The sequence below is a fragment of the Corella eumyota genome, chromosome 3, assembly GCF_963082875.1.
Source record: "Corella eumyota chromosome 3, kaCorEumy4.1, whole genome shotgun sequence".
Lineage (NCBI taxonomy): Eukaryota > Metazoa > Chordata > Ascidiacea > Phlebobranchia > Corellidae > Corella > Corella eumyota.
The window spans coordinates 7,901,002-7,927,129 of NC_137492.1; the positions used below are offsets into that span (position 1 = coordinate 7,901,002).

At 27.3% G+C, this 26,128-nt stretch overlaps 2 protein-coding genes across 2 annotated transcripts; both read left to right on the plus strand.

Annotated features, from left to right (window-relative positions):
- The first annotated feature begins 300 nt into the window (after positions 1 to 300).
- LOC145745919 (uncharacterized) lies at positions 301 to 2,568 on the plus strand. Its single transcript, XM_082564100.1, has 4 exons — positions 301 to 523; positions 591 to 806; positions 1,603 to 1,786; positions 2,001 to 2,568. Exons 1-4 carry the CDS (start codon positions 364 to 366, stop codon positions 2,566 to 2,568), a joined length of 1,128 nt encoding a protein of 375 aa, XP_082420226.1. The 5' UTR covers positions 301 to 363.
- A 921-nt stretch (positions 2,569 to 3,489) lies between these two features.
- On the plus strand, positions 3,490 to 6,713 carry LOC145745920 (putative G-protein coupled receptor No18). The gene is made up of 5 exons (XM_082564101.1): positions 3,490 to 3,593; positions 4,829 to 5,083; positions 5,543 to 5,758; positions 5,842 to 6,019; positions 6,176 to 6,713. Exons 1-5 carry the CDS (start codon positions 3,509 to 3,511, stop codon positions 6,711 to 6,713), a joined length of 1,272 nt encoding a protein of 423 aa, XP_082420227.1. The 5' UTR covers positions 3,490 to 3,508.
- Positions 6,714 to 26,128: the final 19,415 nt, after the last annotated feature.

A 26,128-nucleotide genomic window follows, 5' to 3' on the forward strand; every position in this document is an offset into this window, starting at 1 on the left:
AGTTCTATTCAAAAAATCCAACACAATATAAAGTCTTATTAGCTAGTACAAGGAAACGAAAAACTACTTAAAAATGTAAGAACAGCTTAGCTTTAAGTTGTTTATATCTCATCTTAAGTACAATATGGACAATTTAACAGTTACGATTCAAAACAGTAAGTAAAAAATTAGTTAAATATATTTTCATTTTTAGGTGTAAATTTAATTAATTGCTTTTTATTTTACATCATTTCAATTTTTTATATTCACAAACTATGTTGTTTTGTAGATACATATCACAGTCCGACGTTTACAAGCAACCTAGCTGTAACTTTTGTGATAGCTATTTTGCTTCTTGTTGGTGCGATCGGCAGCATTCTTACAATGATTGTAATTGCTTTTAATTCATCGTTGCACACCAAAGCCAACTACTTTATATTAAGTCTGTGTGTTTCTGATTTTATTTCCGCTGTTATTTGCTCTCCCTTGTGGCTGTATAGGAGAACTTGGGGTTTCCCTAGGTGGGAGTGGGGAGAGGGAGCTTGTAAGTTCAACTATAATAAATTTTATTCATTACAGTTAGATTAAAATAAAATTTTAATTTTATTTAGGTAAGTTCTACTGGGCTAGCGACTTTGCCACCAACTATGTGACGTCATTGCACATCATGTCGTTTGCTTTACTGCGCTTTATCGCCGTCAAGCGGCCGTTTCAATTCTCAAAAATTACGGGCAAATTTGTTCTCTATTACCTTGGAGCTCTCTGGGTCGTGTCGTTTATTATTGCTGCTCCACTTTTTAACATTATGGGGGTCGAGCTTGACAGAGGTAACTTTTGATTTCTTTTTTTTATTTCTATGTGTTACTTAAAGAAGGTTGTTATTTTAAATATATGTTTAAAAGACATTTATTAGATGTTTATGAAATTGCAATTTCATGTTCTCTTGCGCACGTGCATATATAATCAAAGCTGACTTAAAAAAATTAATAAAGTATGTATAAATTATTAATATTAATAATGTAATATTATTCTATACCTTATTATTCAAACAATCTAATGACATTATAATGATTTAATAATGACGTCATAAGAGGACGTTAAAAAGCTATTAACACCTATAGTGACCTTACTTTGAAATCGATATTAGGATTAACGATCAATTCCCAAAAGATTTCTAATAAAAGGTTTTATGTTTTTTTAACCAAGATTCCTAATTAAATTAATGGTGGTATTTTTACTTTAAAAGTATAAATAACAGGGCTTATCGCATCTGATGGAAATATAGACTGGCGTATTTTCCGTGAATAAAAAAACCCAATTTTTAATATTCATTAAAGTTGTATGTCTAATATTTTTATTAAATTTTTCCCTATTTTACAGTAATAAATATTATATTAATGTATCAGCTTAATGGAATAAAGTCATTTTTTGATATTTTGAAATAAGGGGGGGGTTGATTTATTTGACATATCTCTAAATGACAGACTTTAAGGCAAATATTGTACCTTCCGTGCGACTTAAACCTAAAACCTTCGGTTTTCATAATCGTTATACCACGCTACCGGACTTATTTTTTACCGACCGATTTTACGAATTCTTATAATATTTATTTTACGATCACAGCTAATGCCCCGTTTGGAAGTAACTACTGGCCATCACGTTTAATCAAAATAATTGATGAAAATTGTTGTGTGCAGCAATATACCGACTACTTTACAGTTATCAATCCTCTTATGTTTTATTTTCCTGATTTTGCCATTTTTGTTTCATCTTTAATGATAATTCACCAGCTAATAGGAAGCAGCAAGTAAGTTATTTATTTTGATGTGTAGTAAAAAAATGACGTCACTTGTTTCGGGTTGCGACTTGGTCGTGGCCTTTATTCTTTTATTTTTTAATTAAGCAATGTGTTTAAATAAAGAATAAAGTATCCATATTAGGGTTGCATAAATATAGTTTAAAACGTCAATTTTTATCATGATTATAACGTCATATGAGTTGCATTTTTTAACATTTTGTAGATGGCGCAGACGGCTCAGTTCTGCCAATCGAAGTAAGAACAAGAAAATAAATTCGAAATCCCAAATCTTAACTTTTACCAAACAAGACTTCACTGATGACGTCATAATAGAAGATTCTGAAACCGCTGCAACAAAAAATGTCGTTATCGTTAACAAGATGGAAGACGCTCTAATGAAAAAAGACGTAATCGCGAACAAAACGAAAGTCGATAAAACGAAAAGTGACGTCACAGCAACAAAAAAGCCGACTTTGCAACCGACAAAAACAATGAGCAAGCTAGAACGAAATACTTTTACTCAGCTTACCTTAGTCGTCATCTCTTTCATGACAGGGTATATCCCTTTCACTATCTATCTTATATGGGCATCAACCACCCCAGACGAGGCAAAGGGGTATGGGGAAGACTATTGGTTTGGGGTCTTGTCTTACATTTGTTTAAGGTTGAGTGAGTGTATTAACCCAATTATGTACAGTCTGGGGTCAACTCCAATAAGAAAAGCAATTGTTGGACTTTTGAGGATAATATTTACATGCAATAGAAGAAATAGCATGAAAATAAATAATTAAAAATGATTTTTTTTTGCCTTTTATTTCAAGATGATATTTTTTATTTGAAGTTACAAGATCAATGTAAAAGTTTTTTACAGTTTTGTGGTTTTATTTATGATTATTATGCTTACATTGTTTTTAAATCGTTGTAATAGAAAGTCCTTAGCTCTAATTGTATTTTTAAAATTACGTTTTTTTATTTAAATTTTCTCGATCTAGGAAGTTTGACTTAACAGACTAAACATGGAGTAACATCAGTTATTCCAACCCAGTGTTGAGTTTTTGGCAGTTTTGTATATTGTAGACTATAATTGCCCGATAATAAAGCTGTTGATTAAATATCGGCTTAGCAGGAGTTTATACCATTTAAAACGCCTTACTCAAGGGCGCTACAGCATCAGAGCAGTGAGGATCAAACCTAGGGTCTTATGTAGTAAAGCCAAATGTTCTGACGACTACACCACGCTGCCAGTACATAGTAATTCAATTGTCTTAAAAATATATAAATATTGTTGAACATTTAATAAATGGAGTTATACAAAAAAAAATAAGAGAGATGTACTTTAGTAAAAGGCTTAGACAAAAGAGAGGTTGTGAAAAAAGTTCCTGAGCTGTCAATAAAAAAAATCTGGAACCAGAAAAAAAATTCAATATTTCAAAGGCCTTAGCAACAAACTAACCATCTATCAAAAAGAATATACAAAGATTGACGGAGCAACAAAAACGCAGCGGTATTTAAACAAGAAAATGTAGCTTTGTGGTCGATATATTACCAAGGTAAACATATAAAATAACGGTGGAAAGCTGTCAATATTAGGGATAAAAAACAAAATAGATTAAACACTAATGCTTTTCTCCCTAACCGCTTTTGTTTTTGCCTATTTCAGCAAAAAATTTCATCATTAAGAGTGGATTTCATACCAAGATCACAGAAACAGATATTAGTTGAATATACAACATGTTTAGAAACTTATCAGAATTTAATCAAGTTAATGAAATAGAAATAAATGTTTGGAAAATCACCACGACATCATCGGATCAAGGTTAAGAAATTTAATTATTAATTTGTTTTAATGAATATTAAAAATAAATAGGTTATAGAATCCATTAACTAATAAATAAAAATTAAATTTTAATTTTTTAATATTTCGCAGAATGTTAAATTGGTAAAAATTTGACCCAATATAAGTAAGTCATTAAGTTTTTTTATTTTTTTCAAGTCTACAAAGATTTTACCATAAAACTTTGCGACAGAATATCAAGAAAAACTTACCCACGTGGTCGCTTAAAGTAAACACTGAACTATTTATTTTAATGACGATTTTAATCACTATGCACTGCTCGTGATTTAAAGTTTTATCGCTTTGCTTTGTCAGAAATTTTTATTATTTAAAATTTTTTTTTTAATAATATTTAATCAAAACTTTTTGATCAAAAGAAAAAAACTTAAAATTATGTCAGCATTTTTTAACAAAGAAGTCACGTGATTTTTTTATATACACTGTTAACATGTGGTCATATTATTGTTTAGTTCGTTTAATTTGAACAGTAAAAAATACAGTCAAATGTGCTTATAGCGTGCTGACGTCACAATATATATGACGTCATTCCAAGATTTACGAGATTTAGTATGTAAATATAATTGATTTTAAAAACTGAAAATAACAATTTGATAATAAATATTTTGTAGACACAATTGTGTTGTGTCATTATTTATTTACCTAAATGACAGAAAAAGATGTAATATATTTTGTGTTTACTTTTCGAAACACAAATTTAAACGAAAAAATAGCTTAAACTAAAACATGCTGAAGTGCTATATAATTAGATTAAATATCGGCCATATGTTAAATTTAAGGAACACTTCGTCATTATAAAGATATCTAATATATCATGTTTAAATACAGGCTTTTTAAATTCAAATCTGTTATTTTTGTATTTTACTCATTTTTTTGGTTAATAGGCAAATAGGGTCACTGAATTTAAAAAAATGGTTGTTTTTTAAAGCAATTTAAATATTGTCATTAAATCGTAATGAACCCAAACTTTTTTTAATTATTTTGTCAAATTAACTGCAATTGTAATATTTAACAAAAAAAATTGATATATATTTTTTCATTAACATTTTACAATTAATTATCTACTTTTTGTTAAAAAAAAAACTCTAGGAGAGTAGTGGGAATTTAACCGTTCTTATTTGAAGATAGTTTATTAATAGCCTCAAAATGTGCTACATTTGTATATGTCAAATTAACTTAAAATTTTTTTTATTTTTTAGGTTCGAATATTTTTCCGAATTTTGACTCGAATTTTATTCTTTCTTTTATCATTGGAATATTTCTACTTATCGGTGTCATCGGATCTTCGCTCACTATCGTCGTCATAGTAACCAATAAGTCGCTTCAAACCAAAGCAAACCTGTTTATCCTCAGTCTGTGTGTCTCCGACCTCATTTCTGCACTCTTTGGCTCTCCCCTGTGGCTGTATAGAAGGACTTGGGGGTTTTTGCATTGGGAATGGGGCGAGTTTTTATGTATGTTCAGAATTTAATTTTTCTTAAGAACATTTTAAAATAAAATAAGAAAAACAAGATTTAAATTTATCCTAAATATTTGAATATTTATTTATATAAGTTTGAATAACTATAACATGTTATTTTGTTGGCTTGGTAAATATTTATTTAACTGAAAATAATATTGGTACTTTTTCTGGAATATAAACATGTCACTATATTATATAGACAAAAAAAATGCCATTAATGTTATTTAAATACCCCTTTAAAAATTTAAGTGTTTTAAACAAAAATAATCTCATCGTTTATTATCTAATAACACGACAAACAAAATGTATGTTGTTAATTTTGTTACTGGCAACGGTAACAAATTTCCCAATAAAAAATCGATTATTTCTTGTATAATTAAATCTTATTGATTTCAGGTTTCCCGTGTTATTTTAATTCTTCGACATAACAACTCCTTTCTTTATCATTCAGGTCGTTTTTATTGGGTAATAGATTACGCCACCAACTACGTGACGTCATTGCATATTGTGTCGTTCGCTGTGCTGCGCTTTGTCGCCGTCACGCGCCCGTTTTACGTGGCCAAACTGTCGAGAAAAATTGTGGTTTTATATCTGCTGTGTCTTTGGATAATTGCCGCTGGGAGCGCTGCCCCGCTTGGGTATTTAATGGGAGTCGACTTCACACGAAGTAAGCTTTTAAAGTTGTGTTTTTAATAAAAGGAAAAAGTTTATTAATTTTTTTCAATGTAAGGCTATTTGTTCATATTATAGAAATGAATGCACAAGGTATATATTGGCCGTCTTGCTCCATAGCTGATAGAGAAAACTGTTGTATCGACCAGTATAAAATCTATATCAATATTGTCAACACAATTTTGTTCTTTATTCCGTTTATCATCATTATTGTCATCTCAATCTTGATTGCACACACTGTTCTAATAAAAGAAAGGTATGGTATTTAATTTTATATAACAGAAAATGATATATATTCAAATTTATCCGAAAGTCTGACTTGTTTCCACTAACATTTTAAATAAAAAAAAACTTGTTTCAAGGTTGATTTAATTTCCCAACATTAATTTTTTTTTTATTTTTACTTGTTTAGGTGGAGGGATCAAAACTCATACAGTCCTAGTCCTGGCGTTCGACGCCGGCCCAAAATCTCAAACGAGATTAGCACAATTAGTACAAGCTCACCCTGCACTCCTCCCCAACGATTTTCACAACTATTTCAATTCTCACTTGACCTAGAACATAATACAATGGACCATACACCACATGTTTACCGTAGAACTCCGGCTGAGTTGGCACACATTGCAGCTACCCGTAATATCAGTTCTGGTAGGATATCACGAAGCTCTAGGCTTAGCTCATCCAAAACTACCTTTCTACAGCTGTCTCTAATTGTAATATCATTTATGGTCGGTTATCTTCCGCTGACTGTTTACCTTATTTGGTCTCCAAACACTCCAGAATCAGCAAAAGCGAATCCATATATTGATTACTGGTTCGGAACAACTACCTACTTGTGTTTACGTTTAAGTGAATGCATGAATCCGATATTGTACAACGCTGGATGTATGGTATTAAGAACAAAAACAAAGGCGATGCTTAGAAAATTGTTTTGTTGCAAGCGAACCTAATTCTAAACCTCAATTTTTTACAAAATTTTACTTTTTCTGTAAACTGTCTTATGTAAATAGCTAACAAAATATTTGCAATTTGTTTTACTTTAAAACTATCTCTACCCTTTTGTACTTTTTTTACCTTTGTAACTTTCTTTTTCAATTAATACATCTTTTTAGATGTTTATTTTTAAAAATTAATATAAAAATTTTTTTATTTAAAATTTAAATAAATTGTATAGTTTCGTATTTGTCAACAACATTTGAAGCTTTAAAATATACGTCATAACTCCTGTGTGCCACATTTTTATTCCCCCATTCCTAAAGTAAATTTAATTTGCAATCAAATGATGCTAACTAAAAGTTGGCACCAAGGGGATAAAGGGGTCAACGGGAGCATTATTTGACAATATTACGTATTTTAATTATCAGTTTTTGGGCGGAAATGACGTTATAACCCCTGTGTGCCACATTTTTATTGCCCCAATCCTAAAGTAAATCTAATTTGCAATCGAATAATACAAACTAGAAGTTGGCATAAAAGGGTTGAAGGGGTCAACTGGAGCATTATTGGACGAAATAACTTTTTACGATTATTAGTTTTGGAGCGTCATAACCCCTGTATGCCACATTTTTATTGCCACGTTTTCAATCATGGGCGACGTTAATTGCTTACATTTTGAGTTATTGGTAAAAGTGCTTACCACTAAAAAATAAGTAAAACTGCCTACCTTAGAGGTATTGATAAAAGTGCCCATCCTCTGATTTATGGGTAAAAGTGCTTACCTTGTGAGGTATTGATAAAAGTACCCATCCTCTGAAATATTGGTAAAAGTGCCTACCTCTAAAGAATAGTTAAAAATGCTTACCTTCTGAGGTATTGGTAAAAGTGCCTACCTTAGAGGTATTGGTGAAAGTGCCCAACCTCCAAGTTATCGGTGAATGTGTCTACCTTGGAGTTTTTGGTAAAAGTGCCTTCTTCTGAGTTATTGGAAAAAGTTCTTACTTCTGTGTTATAGGTAAAAGTGCCTACCTCTAAATTATAGGTAAAACTGTCTATTTCAAGTTAAACTTACACGTGCATTCTTTTGTGTTAAAGGTAAAAGTCCCTATCTTCTAGCAAAGGTAAAAGAGCATACCTTAAAGTTATAGATACAAGTGCTTACTTTGAGGTTTAGGTGCCTACATCTAAGTTGAAGAAAAAGTGCCTACTTTAAAGTTATAGATAAAAGTGCCTACTTCAGAGTCATAGGTACAAGTACTAACTTTAAGGTTAAAGTGCCTGCCTCTAAGTTATAGATAAAATGCCTGTTTTAAAGTTTTAGGCTAAAGTGGCTTCCTTTAAGTTATATTTACAAGCGCCTATCTCAAAGTTATAAAAAGAAGTGCCTCTTTTAAAGCTTAAGGTAAAAGTGCCTACTTCTGAGTTATTGGTAAAAGTGCTCACCTCAAAGTTACAGGTATAAGCACAAATGCCTGCAAAATTTTCAAGTAAAATGGCCTACTTTAAATTAATAAGTAAAAGAGTCTGCATCGAAGTTATTGACAAGTGCTTACCTTATAGTTATAAGTGGCTACTTCAAAGTTATAGGTAAAGGTGCCAAATCTAGGTATAGGCACAAGTTCTACCCCAAAACTTATAAGTAAAAGAGCTTATGTCAAAGTTAAAAACCAAGTGCCTACCCTGAAAACTGAGTAAAAGTGCCTATCCTAAAAGATACTTGCAAGGTGCTTAAAACTAACAGTTTACAAGTTTCTGTCTACCTTAGAGCCCAGCTAAAAAATTAAAATACTGCACCTAAACAAGCATAACAAAAAATCAACATGACACTGAGAAAACACAAAACAAAAAAAAGAATGAAAAAAAAATAAAGTATTGATTTTCGTAGTTAATCAGCAGTAAATATCGTAGGTTTGGTGATTAACGACGATATTTCAATTTACCCATACTTCACTTGTGGGTTTATTAAAGACTTCATTTAAAGTTAACCAAGGATTGTCTAAGTTTTTTTGTCCCTAACTTTACAGCTAAATCAATAAATATTTATTATGTTATTAAAAAGATTTAAATTTAAAACATAACTAACTTTTATATTGAAAAAGTTTCTTACTTTTGGTACACACAGTAAAAAGATTATTCAATTCTTTTTTATCGAGTTTAGGTTATCTTCTTGAAGGTTGGAAGGTTTCTAATAATAAAGTAACGCAAGTTTTTAAACAATTTATCAAATATTTTAAATTGGTATAATATTTTTAAAATTCAAAAACTGAGCCAAAGTACTTACATGAGTGTATGCACATTTCTTGATCTTTATTTATTTAAATAACATAATTTAATCAACAACTGATTTCAGCTTTCTGACAAGTTGAAAGGTCACAACTAGATAAACAAGCAAAAATAAAAATTTAAAACTTTTATCCAGTAAACTACTATAAGACAAGCAAATTTATTCAATACAGATACAAAAATAAAGTTATTTTTGAAATTAAAAAATATATTTAAATAAAAAAATTACCATACTATTTGGTATATCTTCCTTGTAATTTATCTCAATAACATTTTCTGAGTAAAATCCAATTTCGTTGAACTTAAATAAAAATATATATGTTGTTAAATTAAAAAAAAAAACATTTTTCGAAGTTATTGGTTTGTACAAAGGCTTACCTAAAAATAACCTAAAAATAACAACAAAAGCGCCTACCCATACTTAAATTGTTTAAAAATGCTAACTTAAAAATATTCTAAAAAGTGCCTACCCATATTTTAATTACTATAAAAAGGTTTTTAAACAAAAGTGCCTACTAACCTTTATTTAAATAAAGAAATGTTTATCTAGCACTAATTTAGTCACAGAAATAAACTTACCCAAAAAAAGTTTGAGTTAAGATTTGTTGTTTAATCTTACTTAAACTTGGACCAAATACGCTAGGTTTAATAACAAAAATTCACTTTCTCAGAGAACTTCTAATACAGTAACTAAAATAATATAAGCATTGATTAAAAATTTTATATAGTATAAAAGAAAATTGTGATATTAATTCTATTTTACCAAAAATGAGTTAAAGTACATACATAAGTGCACTCAGATTTCTTGATACTTATTCTTCGATAAAAATGTTTCATTGATAACTGACTTCACCCTCTTGGAAGGTTGAAAGGTCGCAACTAAGAAAACAAGCAAAAAATAGTAATTTAGATTAAGATAAAAATTTTAGTTTGATATTTTAAACTAGCAAAATACTTCAACCTGATTTGGTATAGTGGGTTACAAAACAAACTTTCATAACTTATCAATAATAAATAATCTTGCAAATTTTAATTAACAAACTATCAGTAAAATAACACAGGGACAAATTAATATAATAAGTAATTTTGTTACCATACTTTTTTGTATATCTTTGATAGCGTGACAATTTTCTAGATTACATAAAAGTAAATCCTCAAATTGTTGTGCTAAAATGAATGATGTTTGTTAAATTTATATAACATGTTTACCTGTAGTTATAGATTTGTACAAGGGCCTACCAATAAAAGGTTAAACAACAAAGGTGCCTACTCATATTTAAATTAATTTAAGGTAATAAAATAAAAAATAATACAAAATGTGCCTATTAAGACTTTTTTCGAACAAAAACATGTTTATCTAGAGCTAATTTAGTCACAGAAATAAGCTTACCCAGAGTAAAGTTTTCAAGTTGGTTTTCTTCAAGCCAATAGTTTAATCTTACTTTAACTTGGACACAAGATACTGGGTTCAATAACAATGTCAGTCTCGTAGACTATAAATAAAAGTTTAAAATGTAATTACAATGCTATGCATTTAAAGACTCAAAATAAAAATGTACTTACTGTGGTGCACACACAAAGAAGGTTGCAACGGTCTCAAAGACAGTCCAAGAATTGTTAAAAGGGCCAATCCAGATGTAAAGTTAGACTAGTGTCTACCCAGTATTAAAATATAAAGGTTGGTAAATGGAGATAATATTTCAGTTCACTTAAACCTTAAGTGTAGGTTGAATAAAGACTTTTGAGATAATGCGAAACTGATCCAATTTCGACAACTGTTTCTTTAATTTATTAATATCCAAAGGCCAATAAAGTTTTTGTTTGTTTTCTCTTGTCTTTAAAAGTTTTTCTTCTTTAAACTTTACAAACTAAAACAATAAAAGTTTAGTATGTTATCATAAAAATTTAATTTAAAAACATAACTAACTTTTATATTGAAAAAGTTCCTTACTTTTGGTACACACAGTAAAAAGATTATTCAATTCTTTTTTATTGGGTTTAGGTTATCTTCTTGAAGGTTGGAAGGTTTCTAATAATAAAGTAACGCAAGTTTTCAAACAGTTTATCAAATATTTTAAATTGGTATATTATTTTTAAAATTCAAAAACTGAGCCAAAGTACTTACATGAGTGTATGCACATTTCTTGATCTTTATTTATTTGAATAACATAATTTATTCAACAACTGATTTCACCTTTCTGACAGGTTGAAAGGTCACAACTAGATAAACAAGCAAAAATAAAAATTTAAAACTTTTATCCAGTAAACTACTATAAGACAAGCAAATTTATTCAATACAGATACAAAAATAAAGTTATTTTTGAAATTAAAAAATATATTTAAATAAAAAAAATTACCATACTATTTGGTATATCTTCCTTGTCATTTATCTAAATAACATTTTCTGAGTAAAATAGCAATTTCGTTGAACTTAAATGAAAAAATATATGTTGTTAAATTAAAAAAAAAAATAATAATTTTAGACGGTATTGGTTTGTACAAAGGCCTACTTAAAAATAACCTAAAAATAACAACAAAAGCGCTTACCCATACTTAAATTGTTTGAAGATGCTAACATTAATATATTATAAAAAGTGCCTACTCATATTCTTATTACTATAAAAAGGTTTGACACAAAAGTGCCTACTAACCTTTATTTAAACAAAGAAATGTTTATCTAGAACTAATTTAGTCACAGAAATAAACTTACCCAAAAAAAGTTTGAGTTGAGATTTGTTGTTTAATCTTACTTAAACTTGGACCCAATAGGCTAGGTTCAATAACAAAAATTCACTTTCTCAGAGAACTTCTAATACAGTAACTAAAATAATATAAGAATCGATTAAATATTTTATATAGTATTCTAAATTGTAATATTAATTCTATTTTACCAAAAATGAGTAAAAGTACATACATAAGTGCACTCAGATTTCTTGATACTTATTCTTCGATAAAAATGTTTCATTGATACCTGACTTCACCCTCTTGGGGGGGTGAAAGGTCGCAACTAAGAAAACAAGCAAAAAATAGTAATTTAGATTAAGATAATAATTTTAGTTTGATATTTTAAACTAGTAAAATACTTCAACCTGATTTGGTATAGTGGGTTACGAAACAAACTTTTATAACTTATCAATAATAAATAATCTTACAAATTTTAATTAACAAACTATCAGTAAAATAATACAGGGACAAATTAATATAATAAGTAATTTTGTTACCATACTTTTTTGTATATCTTTGATAGCGTGACATTTTTCTAGATTACATAATAAGTAAATCACCAAATTGTTGTGCTAAAATGAATGATGTTTGTTAAATTTATATAACGTGTTTATCTGAAGTTATAGATTTGTACAAGGGCCTACCAAAAAAAGGTTAAACAACAAAGCTGCCTACTCATATTTAAATTAATTTAAGGTATTAATATAAAAAATAATACAAAATGTGCCTATTAAGACTTCATTCGAACAAAAACATGTTTATCTAGAGCTAATTTAGTCACAGAAATAAGCTTACCCACAGTAAAGTTTTTAAGTTGGTTTTCTTTAAGCCAATAGTTTAATCTAACTTTAACTTGGACACAAGATGCTAGGTTCAATAACAGTGTCAGTCTCGGAGACTATAAATAAAAGTTTAAAATGTAATTACAATGCTATAAATTTAAAGACTCGAAATAAAAATGTACTTACTGTGGTGCACACACAAAGAAGGTTGCAACGGTCTCAAAGAGAGTCCAAGAATTGTTAGAAGGGCCAATCCAGATGTAAAGTTAGGCTAGTGTCTACCCAGTATTAAAATATAAAGGTTGGTAAATGGAGATAATATTTCAGTTCACTTAAACCTTAAGTGTAGGTTGAATAAAGACTTTTGAGATAATGCGAAACTGATCCAATTTCGACAACTGTTTCTTTAATTTATTAATATCCAAAGGCCAATAAAGTTTTTGTTTGTTTTCTCTTGTCTTTAAAATTTTTTTTTCTTTAAACTTTACAAACTAAAACAATAAAAGTTTAGTATGTTATCATAAACATTTAAATTAAAAACATAACTAACTTTTATATTGAAAAAGTTCCTTACTTTTGGTACACACAGTAAAAAGGTTATTCAATTCTTTTTTATTGAGTTTAGGTTATCTTCTTGAAGGTTACAAGGTCCCTAATAATAAAGTATTGCAAGTTTTTAAACAGTTTATCAAATGTTTTAAATTGGTATATTATTTTTATAATTCAAAAACTGAGCCAAAGTACTTACATGAGTGTATGCACATTTCTTGATCTTTATTTATTTATATAACATAATTTATTCAACAACTGATTTCACCTTTCTGACAGGTTGAAAGGTCACAACTAGATAAACAAGCAAAAATAAAAATTTAAAACTTTTATCCAGTAAACTACTATAAGACAAGCAAATTTATTTAATACAGATACAAAAATAAAGTTTTTTTTGAAATTAAAAAAAATATTTAAATAAAAAATTTACCATACTATTTGGTATATCTTCCTTGTCATTTATCTAAATAACATTTTCTGAGTAAAATACCAATTTCGTTGAACTTAAATAAAAATATATATGTTGTTAAATTTAAAAAAAAAAATTTTTTTTAGACGGTATTGGTTTGTACAAAGGCCTACCTAAAAATAACCTAAAAATAACAACAAAAGCACCTACCCATACTTAAATTGTTTAAAGATGCTAACATAAAAATATTATAAGAAGTGCCTACCCATATTTTAATTACTATAAAAAGGTTTTTACACGAATGTGCCTACTAACCTTTATTTAAACAAAGAAATGTTTTCTAGAACTAATTTAGTCACAGAAATAAACTTACCCAAAAAAAGTTCGAGTTGAGATTTGTTGTTTATTCTTACTTAAACTTGGACCCAATAGGCTAGGTTCAATAACAAAAATTCACTTTCTTAGAGAACTTCTAATACAGTAACTAAAATAATATAAGAATTGATTAAATATTTTATATAGTATTCTAAATTGTAATATTAATTCTATTTTACCAAAAATGAGTAAAAGTACATACATAAGTGCACTCAGATTTCTTGATACTTATTCTTCGATAAAAATGTTTCATTGATAACTGACTTCACCCTCTTGGGGGGGAGGGGGTGAAAGGTCGCAACTAAGAAAACAAGCAAAAAATAGTAATTTAGATTAAGATAAAAATTTTAGTTTGATATTTTAAACTAGTAAAATACTTCAACCTGATTTGGTATAGTGGGTTACGAAACAAACTTTTATAACTTATCAATAATAAATAATCTTGCAAATTTTAATTAACAAACAATCAGTAAAATAATACAGGGACAAATTAATATAATAAGTAATTTTGTTACCATACTTTTTTGTATATCTTTGATAGCGTGACATTTTTCTAGATTACATAATAAGTAAATCACCAAATTGTTGTGCTAAAATGAATGATGTTTGTTAAATTCATATAACGTGTTTATCCGAAGTTATAGATTTGTACAAGGGCCTACTAAAAAAAGGTTAAACAACAAAGGTGACTACTCATATTTAAATTCATTTAAGGTATTATTATAAAAAATAATACAAAATGTGCCTATTAAGACTTCATTCGAACAAAAACATGTTTATCTAAAGCTAATTTAGTCACAGAAATAAGCTTACCCAGAGTAAAGTTTTCAAGTTGGTTTTCTTCAAGCCAATAGTTTAATCTTACTTTAACTTGGACACAAGATACTGGGTTCAATAACAATGTCAGTTTCGGAGACTATAAATAAAAGTTTAAAATGTAATTACAATGCTATGCATTTAAAGACTCAAAATGAAAATGTACTTACTGTGGTGCACACACAAAGAAGGTTGCAATGGTTTTGAAGACAGTCCAAGAATTGTTAGAAGGGCTAATCCAGATGTAAAGTTAGACTAGTGTCTACCCAGTATTAAAATATAAAGGTTGGTAAATGGAGATAATATTTCAGTTTCACTTATACCTTAAGTGTTGGTTGAATAAAGACTTCTGAGATAATGTGAAACTGATCCAATTTTGACAACTTTTTCTTTAATTTATTAATATCCAAAGGCCAATAAAGTTTTTGTTTGTTTTCTCTTGTTCTTAAAAGTTTTTCTTCTTTAAACTTTACAAACTAAAACAATAAAAGTTTAGTAAGTTATCATAAAAATTTAAATTAAAAACATAACCAACTTTTATATTGAAAAAGTTCCTTACTTTTGGTATACACAGTAAAAAGATTATTCAATTCTTTTTTATCGAGTTTAGGTTATCTTTTTGAAGGTTGGAAGGTTTCTAATAATAGAGTAACGCAAGTTTTTAAACAGTTCATCAAATGTTTTGAATTGGTATATTATTTTTAAAATTCAAAAACTGAGCCAAAGTACTTACATGAGTGTATGCTCATTTCTTGATCGTTATTTATTTGAATAACATAATTTATTCAACAACTGATTTCACCTTTCTGACAGGTTGAAAGGTCACAACTAGATAAACAAGCAAAAATAAAAATTTAAAACTTTTATCCAGTAAACTACTATAAGACAAGCAAATTTATTTAATACAGATACAAAAATAAAGTAATTTTTAAAATTAAAAAATATATTTAAATAAAAAAATTACCATACTATTTGGTATATCTTCCTTGTCATTTATCTAAATAACATTTTCTGAGTAAAATACCAATTTTGTTGAACTTAAATGAAAAAATATATGTTGTTAAATTTATAAAAAAAAAAAACTTTTTAGAAGATATTGGTTTGTACAAAGGCCTACCTAAAAATAACCTGAAAATAACAACAAAAGTGCCTACCCAAACTTTAATTGTTTGAAGATGCTAACATAAAAATATTATAAAATGGCCTACCCATATTTTAATTACTATAAAAAGGTTTTTACACAAAAGTGCCTACTAACCTTTATTTAAACAAAGAAATGTTTATCTAGAACTAGTTAAGTCACAGAAATACACCTACCCAAAAAAGTTTGAGTTGAGATTTGTTGTTTAATCTTACTTAAACTTGGACCCAATAGGCTAGGTTCATAAACAAAAATTCATTTTCTCAGAGAACTTTTAATACAGTAACTAAAATAATATAAGCATTGATTGAATATTTTATATAGAAAATTGTAATATTAATATTAATTCTAAATTGTAATATTATTGTAATATTAATTCTAAATTGTAATATTAATTCTATTTTACCAAAAATAAGTAAAAGTACATACATAAGTGCACTCAGATTTCTTGATACTTATTCTCCGACAAAAATGTTTCATTGATAACTGACTTCACCCTCTTGGGGGGTTGAAAGGTCGCAACTAAGAAAACAAGCAAAAAATAGTAATTTAGATTAAGATAAAAATTTTAGTTTGATATTTTAAACTAGTAAAATACTTCAACCTGATTTGGTGGTTACAAAACAAAATTTCATAACTTATCAATAATAAATAATCTTGCAAATTTTAATTAACAAACTATCAGTAAAATAATACAAGGACAAATTAATATAATAAGAAATTTTGTTACCATACTTTTTTGTATATCTTTGATAGCGTGACATTTTTCTAGATTACATAAAAGTAAATCCTCAAATTGTTGTGCTAAAATGAATGATGTTTGTTAAATTTATATAACGTGTTTATCTGTAGTTATAGATTTGTACAAGGGCCTACCAAAAAAAGGTTAAACAACAAAGGTGCCTACTCATATTTAAATTAATTTAAGGTATTAATATCAAAATATTACAAAATGTGCCTATTAAGACCTTATTCAAACAAAAACATGTTTATCTAGAGCTAATTTAGTCACAGAAATTAGCTTACCCAGAGTAAAGTTTTCAAGTTGGATTTCTTTAAGCCAATAGTTTAATCTTACTTTAACTTGAACACAAGATGCTGGGTTCAATAACAATGTCAGTCTCAGAGACTTTAAATAAAAGTTTAAAATGTAATTACAATGCTATACATTTAAAAACTCAAAATGAAAATGTACTTACTGTGGTGCACACACAACGAAGGTTGCAACGGTCTTGAAGACAGTCCAAGAATTGTTAGAAGGGCCAATTCAGATGTAAAGCTAGACTAGTGTCTACCCAGTATTAAAATAAAAAGGTTGGTAAATGGAGATAATATTTCAGTTCACTTAAACCTTAAGTGTAGGTTGAATAAAGACTTCTGAGATAATGCGAAACTGATCCAATTTCGATAACTCTTTCTTTAATTTATTAATATCCAAAGGCCAATAAAGTTTTTGTTTGTTTTCTCTTGTCTTTAAAAGTTTTTCTTCTTTAAACTTTACAAACTAAAACAATAAAAGTTTAGTATTTTATCATAAAAATTTAAATTAAAAACATAACTAACTTTTATATTGAAAAAGTTCCTTACTTTTGGTACACACAGTAAAAAGATTATTTTATTCTTTTTTATTGAGTTTAGGTTATCTTCTTGAAGGTTGGAAGGTTTCTAATAATAAAGTCACGCAAGTTTTTAAACAGTTTATCAAACGTTTTAAATTGGTATATTATTTTTATAATTCAAAAACTGAGCCAAAGTACTTACATGAGTGTATGCACATTTCTTGATCGTTATTTATTTGAATAACATAATTTAATCAACAACTGATTTCACCTTTCTGACAGGTTGAAAGGTAACAACTAGATAAACAAACAAAAATAAAAATTTAAAACTTTTATCCAGTAAACTACTATAAGACAAGCAAATTTATTCAATACAGATACAAAAATAAAGTAATTTTTGAAATTAAAAAATATATTTAAATAAAAACTTTACCGTACTATTTGGTATATCTTCCTTGTCATTTATCTAAATAACATTTTCTGAGTAAAATACCAACTTCGTTGAACTTAAATGAAAAAATATATGTTGTTAAATTAAAAAAAAAAACATTTTTTAGAAGGTATTGGTTTGTACAAAGGCCTACCTAAAAATAACCTAAAAATAACAACAAAAGCGCCTACCCATACTTTAATTGTTTGAAGATGCTAACATAAAAATATTATAAAAAGTGCCTACCCATATTTTAATTACTATAAAAAGGTTTTTACACAAAAGTGCCTACTAACCTTTATTTAAACAAAGAAATGTTTATCTAGAACTAATTTAATCACAGAAATAAACTTACCCAAAAAAAGTTTGAGTTGAGATTTGTTGTTTAATCTTACTTAAACTTGGACCCAATAGGCTAGGTTCAATAACAAAAATTCATTTTCTCAGAGAACTTCTAATACAGTAACTAAAATAATATAAGCATTGATTAAATATTTTATATAGTATTCTAAATTGTAATATTAATTCTATTTTACCAAAAATGAGTAAAAGTACATACATAAGTGCACTCAGATTTCTTGATACTTATTCCTTGATAAAAATGTTTCATTGATAACTGACTTCACCCTCTTGGAAGGTTGAAAGGTCGCAACTAAGAAAACAAGCAAAAAATAGTAATTTAGATTAAGATAAAAATTTTAGATTGATATTTTAAACTAGTAAAATACTTCAACCTGATTTGGTATAGTAGGTTAAAACACAAACTTTCATAACTTATCAATAATAAATAATCTTGCAAATTTTAATTAACAAACAATCAGTAAAATAATACAGGGACAAATTAATATAATAAGTAATTTTGTTACCATACTTTTTTGTATATCTTTGATAGCGAGACATTTTTCAAGATTACATAATAAGTAAATCACCAAATTGTTGTGCTAAAATGAATGATGTTTGTTAAATTTATATAACATGTTTATCTGAAGTTATAGACTTGTACAAGGGCCAACCAAAAAAAGGTTAAACAACAAAGGTGCCTACTCATATTTAAATTAATTTAAGGTATTAATATCAAAATATTACAAAATGTGCCTATTAAGACCTTATTCAAACAAAAACATGTTTATCTAGAGCTAATTTAGTCACAGAAATTAGCTTACCCAGAGTAAAGTTTTCAAGTTGGATTTCTTTAAGCCAATAGTTTAATCTTACTTTAACTTGAACACAAGATGCTGGGTTCAATAACAATGTCAGTCTCAGAGACTATAAATAAAAGTTTAAAATGTAATTACAATGCTATACATTTAAAGACTCAAAATGAAAATGTACTTACTGTGGTGCACACACAACGAAGGTTGCAACGGTCTTGAAGACAGTCCAAGAATTGTTAGAAGGGCCAATCCAGATGTAAAGCTAGACTAGTGTCTACCCAGTATTAAAATAAAAAGGTTGGTAAATGGAGATAATATTTCAGTTCACTTAAACCTTAAGTGTAGGTTGAATAAAGACTTCTGAGATAATGCGAAACTGATCCAATTTCGATAACTCTTTCTTTAATTTATTAATATCCAAAGGCCAATAAAGTTTTTGTTTGTTTTCTCTTGTCTTTAAAAGTTTTTCTTCTTTAAACTTTACAAACTAAAACAATAAAAGTTTAGTATTTTATCATAAAAATTTAAATTAAAAACATAACTAACTTTTATATTGAAAAAGTTCCTTACTTTTGGTACACACAGTAAAAAGATTATTTTATTCTTTTTTATTGAGTTTAGGTTATCTTCTTGAAGGTTGGAAGGTTTCTAATAATAAAGTCACGCAAGTTTTTAAACAGTTTATCAAACGTTTTAAATTGGTATATTATTTTTATAATTCAAAAACTGAGCCAAAGTACTTACATGAGTGTATGCACATTTCTTGATCTTTATTTATTTGAATAACATAATTTAATCAACAACTGATTTCACCTTTCTGACAGGTTGAAAGGTAACAACTAGATAAACAAGCAAAAATAAAAATTTAAAACTTTTATCCAGTAAACTACTATAAGACAAGCAAATTTATTCAATACAGATACAAAAATAAAGTTATTTTTAAAATTAAAAAATATATTTAAATAAAAAAATTACCGTACTATTTGGTATATCTTCCTTGTCATTTATCTAAATAACATTTTCTGAGTAAAATACCAATTTCGTTGAACTTAAATAAAAATATATATGTTGTTAAATTTAAAAAAAAAAATTTTTTTTAGACGGTATTGGTTTGTACAAAGGCCTACCTAAAAATAACCTAAAAATAACAACAAAAGCACCTACCCATACTTAAATTGTTTAAAGATGCTAACATAAAAATATTATAAGAAGTGCCTACCCATATTTTAATTACTATAAAAAGGTTTTTACACGAATGTGCCTACTAACCTTTATTTAAACAAAGAAATGTTTTCTAGAACTAATTTAGTCACAGAAATAAACTTACCCAAAAAAAGTTCGAGTTGAGATTTGTTGTTTATTCTTACTTAAACTTGGACCCAATAGGCTAGGTTCAATAACAAAAATTCACTTTCTTAGAGAACTTCTAATACAGTAACTAAAATAATATAAGAATTGATTAAATATTTTATATAGTATTCTAAATTGTAATATTAATTCTATTTTACCAAAAATGAGTAAAAGTACATACATAAGTGCACTCAGATTTCTTGATACTTATTCTTCGATAAAAATGTTTCATTGATAACTGACTTCACCCTCTTGGGGGGGAGGGGGTGAAAGGTCGCAACTAAGAAAACAAGCAAAAAATAGTAATTTAGATTAAGATAAAAATTTTAGTTTGATATTTTAAACTAGTAAAATACTTCAACCTGATTTGGTATAGTGGGTTACGAAACAAACTTTTATAACTTATCAATAATAAATAATCTTGCAAATTTTAATTAACAAACAATCAGTAAAATAATACAGGGACAAATTAATATAATAAGTAATTTTGTTACCATACTTTTTTGTATATCTTTGATAGCGTGACATTTTTCTAGATTACATAATAAGTAAATCACCAAATTGTTGTGCTAAAATGAATGATGTTTGTTAAATTCATATAACGTGTTTATCCGAAGTTATAGATTTGTACAAGGGCCTACTAAAAAAAGGTTAAACAACAAAGGTGACTACTCATATTTAAATTCATTTAAGGTATTATTATAAAAAATAATACAAAATGTGCCTATTAAGACTTCATTCGAACAAAAACATGTTTATCTAAAGCTAATTTAGTCACAGAAATAAGCTTACCCAGAGTAAAGTTTTCAAGTTGGTTTTCTTCAAGCCAATAGTTTAATCTTACTTTAACTTGGACACAAGATACTGGGTTCAATAACAATGTCAGTTTCGGAGACTATAAATAAAAGTTTAAAATGTAATTACAATGCTATGCATTTAAAGACTCAAAATGAAAATGTACTTACTGTGGTGCACACACAAAGAAGGTTGCAATGGTTTTGAAGACAGTCCAAGAATTGTTAGAAGGGCTAATCCAGATGTAAAGTTAGACTAGTGTCTACCCAGTATTAAAATATAAAGGTTGGTAAATGGAGATAATATTTCAGTTTCACTTATACCTTAAGTGTTGGTTGAATAAAGACTTCTGAGATAATGTGAAACTGATCCAATTTTGACAACTTTTTCTTTAATTTATTAATATCCAAAGGCCAATAAAGTTTTTGTTTGTTTTCTCTTGTTCTTAAAAGTTTTTCTTCTTTAAACTTTACAAACTAAAACAATAAAAGTTTAGTAAGTTATCATAAAAATTTAAATTAAAAACATAACCAACTTTTATATTGAAAAAGTTCCTTACTTTTGGTATACACAGTAAAAAGATTATTCAATTCTTTTTTATCGAGTTTAGGTTATCTTTTTGAAGGTTGGAAGGTTTCTAATAATAGAGTAACGCAAGTTTTTAAACAGTTCATCAAATGTTTTGAATTGGTATATTATTTTTAAAATTCAAAAACTGAGCCAAAGTACTTACATGAGTGTATGCTCATTTCTTGATCGTTATTTATTTGAATAACATAATTTATTCAACAACTGATTTCACCTTTCTGACAGGTTGAAAGGTCACAACTAGATAAACAAGCAAAAATAAAAATTTAAAACTTTTATCCAGTAAACTACTATAAGACAAGCAAATTTATTTAATACAGATACAAAAATAAAGTAATTTTTAAAATTAAAAAATATATTTAAATAAAAAAATTACCATACTATTTGGTATATCTTCCTTGTCATTTATCTAAATAACATTTTCTGAGTAAAATACCAATTTTGTTGAACTTAAATGAAAAAATATATGTTGTTAAATTTATAAAAAAAAAAAACTTTTTAGAAGATATTGGTTTGTACAAAGGCCTACCTAAAAATAACCTGAAAATAACAACAAAAGTGCCTACCCAAACTTTAATTGTTTGAAGATGCTAACATAAAAATATTATAAAATGGCCTACCCATATTTTAATTACTATAAAAAGGTTTTTACACAAAAGTGCCTACTAACCTTTATTTAAACAAAGAAATGTTTATCTAGAACTAGTTAAGTCACAGAAATACACCTACCCAAAAAAGTTTGAGTTGAGATTTGTTGTTTAATCTTACTTAAACTTGGACCCAATAGGCTAGGTTCATAAACAAAAATTCATTTTCTCAGAGAACTTTTAATACAGTAACTAAAATAATATAAGCATTGATTGAATATTTTATATAGAAAATTGTAATATTAATATTAATTCTAAATTGTAATATTATTGTAATATTAATTCTAAATTGTAATATTAATTCTATTTTACCAAAAATAAGTAAAAGTACATACATAAGTGCACTCAGATTTCTTGATACTTATTCTCCGACAAAAATGTTTCATTGATAACTGACTTCACCCTCTTGGGGGGTTGAAAGGTCGCAACTAAGAAAACAAGCAAAAAATAGTAATTTAGATTAAGATAAAAATTTTAGTTTGATATTTTAAACTAGTAAAATACTTCAACCTGATTTGGTGGTTACAAAACAAAATTTCATAACTTATCAATAATAAATAATCTTGCAAATTTTAATTAACAAACTATCAGTAAAATAATACAAGGACAAATTAATATAATAAGAAATTTTGTTACCATACTTTTTTGTATATCTTTGATAGCGTGACATTTTTCTAGATTACATAAAAGTAAATCCTCAAATTGTTGTGCTAAAATGAATGATGTTTGTTAAATTTATATAACGTGTTTATCTGTAGTTATAGATTTGTACAAGGGCCTACCAAAAAAAGGTTAAACAACAAAGGTGCCTACTCATATTTAAATTAATTTAAGGTATTAATATCAAAATATTACAAAATGTGCCTATTAAGACCTTATTCAAACAAAAACATGTTTATCTAGAGCTAATTTAGTCACAGAAATTAGCTTACCCAGAGTAAAGTTTTCAAGTTGGATTTCTTTAAGCCAATAGTTTAATCTTACTTTAACTTGAACACAAGATGCTGGGTTCAATAACAATGTCAGTCTCAGAGACTTTAAATAAAAGTTTAAAATGTAATTACAATGCTATACATTTAAAAACTCAAAATGAAAATGTACTTACTGTGGTGCACACACAACGAAGGTTGCAACGGTCTTGAAGACAGTCCAAGAATTGTTAGAAGGGCCAATCCAGATGTAAAGCTAGACTAGTGTCTACCCAGTATTAAAATAAAAAGGTTGGTAAATGGAGATAATATTTCAGTTCACTTAAACCTTAAGTGTAGGTTGAATAAAGACTTCTGAGATAATGCGAAACTGATCCAATTTCGATAACTCTTTCTTTAATTTATTAATATCCAAAGGCCAATAAAGTTTTTGTTTGTTTTCTCTTGTCTTTAAAAGTTTTTCTTCTTTAAACTTTACAAACTAAAACAATAAAAGTTTAGTATTTTATCATAAAAATTTAAATTAAAAACATAACTAACTTTTATATTGAAAAAGTTCCTTACTTTTGGTACACACAGTAAAAAGATTATTTTATTCTTTTTTATTGAGTTTAGGTTATCTTCTTGAAGGTTGGAAAGTTTCTAATAATAAAGTCACGCAAGTTTTTAAACAGTTTATCAAACGTTTTAAATTGGTATATTATTTTTATAATTCAAAAACTGAGCCAAAGTACTTACATGAGTGTATGCACATTTCTTGATCGTTATTTATTTGAATAACATAATTTAATCAACAACTGATTTCACCTTTCTGACAGGTTGAAAGGTAACAACTAGATAAACAAACAAAAATAAAAATTTAAAACTTTTATCCAGTAAACTACTATAAGACAAGCAAATTTATTCAATACAGATACAAAAATAAAGTAATTTTTGAAATTAAAAAATATATTTAAATAAAAACTTTACCGTACTATTTGGTATATCTTCCTTGTCATTTATCTAAATAACATTTTCTGAGTAAAATACCAACTTCGTTGAACTTAAATGAAAAAATATATGTTGTTAAATTAAAAAAAAAAACATTTTTTAGAAGGTATTGGTTTGTACAAAGGCCTACCTAAAAATAACCTAAAAATAACAACAAAAGCGCCTACCCATACTTTAATTGTTTGAAGATGCTAACATAAAAATATTATAAAAAGTGCCTACCCATATTTTAATTACTATAAAAAGGTTTTTACACAAAAGTGCCTACTAATCTTTATTTAAACAAAGAAATGTTTATCTAGAACTAATTTAATCACAGAAATAAACTTACCCAAAAAAAGTTTGAGTTGAGATTTGTTGTTTAATCTTACTTAAACTTGGACCCAATAGGCTAGGTTCAATAACAAAAATTCATTTTCTCAGAGAACTTCTAATACAGTAACTAAAATAATATAAGCATTGATTAAATATTTTATATAGTATTCTAAATTGTAATATTAATTCTATTTTACCAAAAATGAGTAAAAGTACATACATAAGTGCACTCAGATTTCTTGATACTTATTCCTTGATAAAAATGTTTCATTGATAACTGACTTCACCCTCTTGGAAGGTTGAAAGGTCGCAACTAAGAAAACAAGCAAAAAATAGTAATTTAGATTAAGATAAAAATTTTAGATTGATATTTTAAACTAGTAAAATACTTCAACCTGATTTGGTATAGTAGGTTAAAACACAAACTTTCATAACTTATCAATAATAAATAATCTTGCAAATTTTAATTAACAAACAATCAGTAAAATAATACAGGGACAAATTAATATAATAAGTAATTTTGTTACCATACTTTTTTGTATATCTTTGATAGCGAGACATTTTTCAAGATTACATAATAAGTAAATCACCAAATTGTTGTGCTAAAATGAATGATGTTTGTTAAATTTATATAACATGTTTATCTGAAGTTATAGACTTGTACAAGGGCCAACCAAAAAAAGGTTAAACAACAAAGGTGCCTACTCATATTTAAATTAATTTAAGGTATTAATATCAAAATATTACAAAATGTGCCTATTAAGACCTTATTCAAACAAAAACATGTTTATCTAGAGCTAATTTAGTCACAGAAATTAGCTTACCCAGAGTAAAGTTTTCAAGTTGGATTTCTTTAAGCCAATAGTTTAATCTTACTTTAACTTGAACACAAGATGCTGGGTTCAATAACAATGTCAGTCTCAGAGACTATAAATAAAAGTTTAAAATGTAATTACAATGCTATACATTTAAAGACTCAAAATGAAAATGTACTTACTGTGGTGCACACACAACGAAGGTTGCAACGGTCTTGAAGACAGTCCAAGAATTGTTAGAAGGGCCAATCCAGATGTAAAGCTAGACTAGTGTCTACCCAGTATTAAAATAAAAAGGTTGGTAAATGGAGATAATATTTCAGTTCACTTAAACCTTAAGTGTAGGTTGAATAAAGACTTCTGAGATAATGCGAAACTGATCCAATTTCGATAACTCTTTCTTTAATTTATTAATATCCAAAGGCCAATAAAGTTTTTGTTTGTTTTCTCTTGTCTTTAAAAGTTTTTCTTCTTTAAACTTTACAAACTAAAACAATAAAAGTTTAGTATTTTATCATAAAAATTTAAATTAAAAACATAACTAACTTTTATATTGAAAAAGTTCCTTACTTTTGGTACACACAGTAAAAAGATTATTTTATTCTTTTTTATTGAGTTTAGGTTATCTTCTTGAAGGTTGGAAGGTTTCTAATAATAAAGTCACGCAAGTTTTTAAACAGTTTATCAAACGTTTTAAATTGGTATATTATTTTTATAATTCAAAAACTGAGCCAAAGTACTTACATGAGTGTATGCACATTTCTTGATTGTTATTTAT